This window comes from Sipha flava, unplaced genomic scaffold (genome assembly GCF_003268045.1).
Source record: "Sipha flava isolate LNK unplaced genomic scaffold, YSA_version1 47_pilon_pilon, whole genome shotgun sequence".
Lineage (NCBI taxonomy): Eukaryota > Metazoa > Arthropoda > Insecta > Hemiptera > Aphididae > Sipha > Sipha flava.
The window spans coordinates 764197-766473 of NW_020273276.1; the positions used below are offsets into that span (position 1 = coordinate 764197).

Sequence of the window (2277 nt, forward strand, 5' to 3'; positions counted from 1 at the left end):
TGTATATAATATAAATATAATCCAATGAATAAATGTATCGATAAAAATAATAACGAGAACAAAAACTAAACATAACATAAAGAACTGATCACAATCGATTTTTTTTTTTTTTAAAACTTCCGCACACACATATGTAATATATATATATATGTATATATAATATTATATTATACATGCCTTATGCTTGTTTTTTCGTGGTTATACTTAATTCACATACATTTAATATGTATATAAATTTTCACTTCAACACACTCATCACACACTCGCGAGACCAATATAAAATATGTATATAGGTACAAATATTAAAAATTTGGATTTTTTTAATTTTTTTTTGTTTTTGTTTTTTTTTGTTTTTTGTTGTTTTTTAATTAGTAATAATCGACGACGACTTACGATGCGCTGCTACTGCTACTAGTATTAACGCGTATTTTGTGTCTTGTATCGCACAGGCTGTTCCGAGGGGATCAGTCTTGGCTCTCTCTCATTCACATCGAGGGCGGTGGTGTTATTGGTGGTACGAGCACTAACGGTAGTATGACTACTTGAAGTTGGATTTTTAGTTGTGGTGGTGATGGTATTTTCATGAGATACTGTCAATGAGAAGGAGGTGGTGGAGGATTTGGCGTTTGACGGCGCCGGACATCCGACGCTCCTTATTCTAAAAAAGACCTGTACAGCTTCCTTTTTTCTATAGTGAATTCGCGATCAATCACTATAGTGCCACCTTTCGTCAGATTCCTGCAGAGCACAGGAAAAAAAACAATGGTGTAAAACGAATATTTGAAACAAAAAAAACCGTTTTTTTTTTTTTTATCGTAAGTTCGAGAGATACGTCACGATGGTACGTGCAGAAAACGACATTTTGGCGAACTTACCTAATGAATAATGGAATGAGTGACCATGTATTTTTAGGGTCTTGTTTGAGTGTAAGGAATAGCTCAAAAGTGGACACCGTGTTAGTGTCGCATTTGATTGTACCGATTTTCCGACACTCTTGTTCGCCTTCGAAATTCAGGTACAAGGTGCATCCTCTGTGGGAACAAAGAAAAAAAAACCGAAACTTTAGTTTATTTGACCATATTTAATTATTTTTTTTTTTTTAATCATGGAAAAAAATATCCGTACCAAGGGAAAAAATGCCGGAATAGAAAGATATTAGACGATACACTGGGAGAAAAAAAAGTAATATTAAGACACCAACCTGAGACCACAGGGTTCGCTTTCGGCCATCTTAAGAACGTCGTGGGCTATCCGCCGGAGCAAGTCGGGCGGTAGTAGAACTTCACCGCACGACAGTTGCGCCCGTTTAGCAGCCCGCAATTCTTCTTCAAGTCGTTGGTGTAAGGCTTTGAAAGCACTGGTTTCCGACTCGATATCCTCCAGTTTTAAGATTCCTGTGACACACAAAGAAAAAACACTGATCTTTAGAACGGTCGCAAAAAAAAATTAGCGCAAGTTTTATGTTGAACGAAAAAAAAAAATTGATGAACAAAAAAAAAAAAATAGTTATGTAAAGAGTTAAGTACCAAGAGTGGAATGGACCGGATACGACGGTTGTATGTAATACGGAGGTACGACTTCCATTTTTTTATCAATTTTATCGGCGCGTTTCGTTTTCGTTATGATTGAGCTGTGGAAAATAATTTTGATCGATTCGTTTTCAACACGCGCGAGTCGAAAAACCAAAAAAAAAAAAAAAAACAAAATTATAAATCCTTAACGCGCGCGACGCTTTGTTTCGGCAAAACGAGAACAAAACACAATTTTAATAGTACTCGGACAATTGGCACGCAAGAACGATAATACGAGTTTATTCTACTCGGACGAGAGACGATAACACTGCGCCCGTTAAAACGTATACTGATTGCGGTTGTATGTATAACAACTGTTGTGCCGTGTTGCGAGCAAGTACAGCTATGGAGTGAACCGAATCTGACCGCGGCGGTTAATCGACTGAAGAGAAGCGACTGCGTGTACGGCGGTTTACGGACTGAGCGGTGCGCGGTCGTCGTCGTCGGTCGGCGGCGGCGGCGGCGGCCCCGTCCGCCGGCCGGCCGGCTCGCGCAGCTCAGCTGTTCGAACAAAGAAACCCCGCGCGCCCCGCAACGCGACGTAGTTGCCGACCCCACCAACGGCTACACGGCGAACGACGGCGGCGGCGGCCTGGAAGTGGGGGACCCCTCGGCGTACACACCGCCGACCCCACCGACACCGTTACCACTACTACCAACAACCGAAAATCCGAGTGCCAGTGCGTATTATTTAGGGTCCTCCGGC

General features: G+C 41.2%; 1 protein-coding gene across 2 annotated transcripts in view; it reads right to left on the reverse strand.

The window, feature by feature from the left end:
* Positions 1 to 350: 350 nt before the first annotated feature.
* The window catches only part of LOC112689900 (protein charybde-like), a 45604-nt gene continuing 43677 nt past the window's right edge, over positions 351 to 2277 (reverse strand). Inside the window, exons 1-4 of one of the 2 annotated variants that reach the window (XM_025563776.1) lie at positions 1527 to 2002; positions 1202 to 1394; positions 876 to 1031; positions 351 to 738 (exon numbers count right to left, since the gene is read on the reverse strand). In XM_025563776.1, coding sequence (XP_025419561.1) covers positions 654 to 738; positions 876 to 1031; positions 1202 to 1394; positions 1527 to 1584 — 492 coding nt within the window. In that variant the 5' untranslated portion in view covers positions 1585 to 2002 and the 3' untranslated portion in view covers positions 351 to 653. Of the gene's footprint in view, positions 739 to 875; positions 1032 to 1201; positions 1395 to 1526; positions 2003 to 2277 lie in introns of those variants that run through there. The other variant, XM_025563775.1, reaches the window with a different exon arrangement.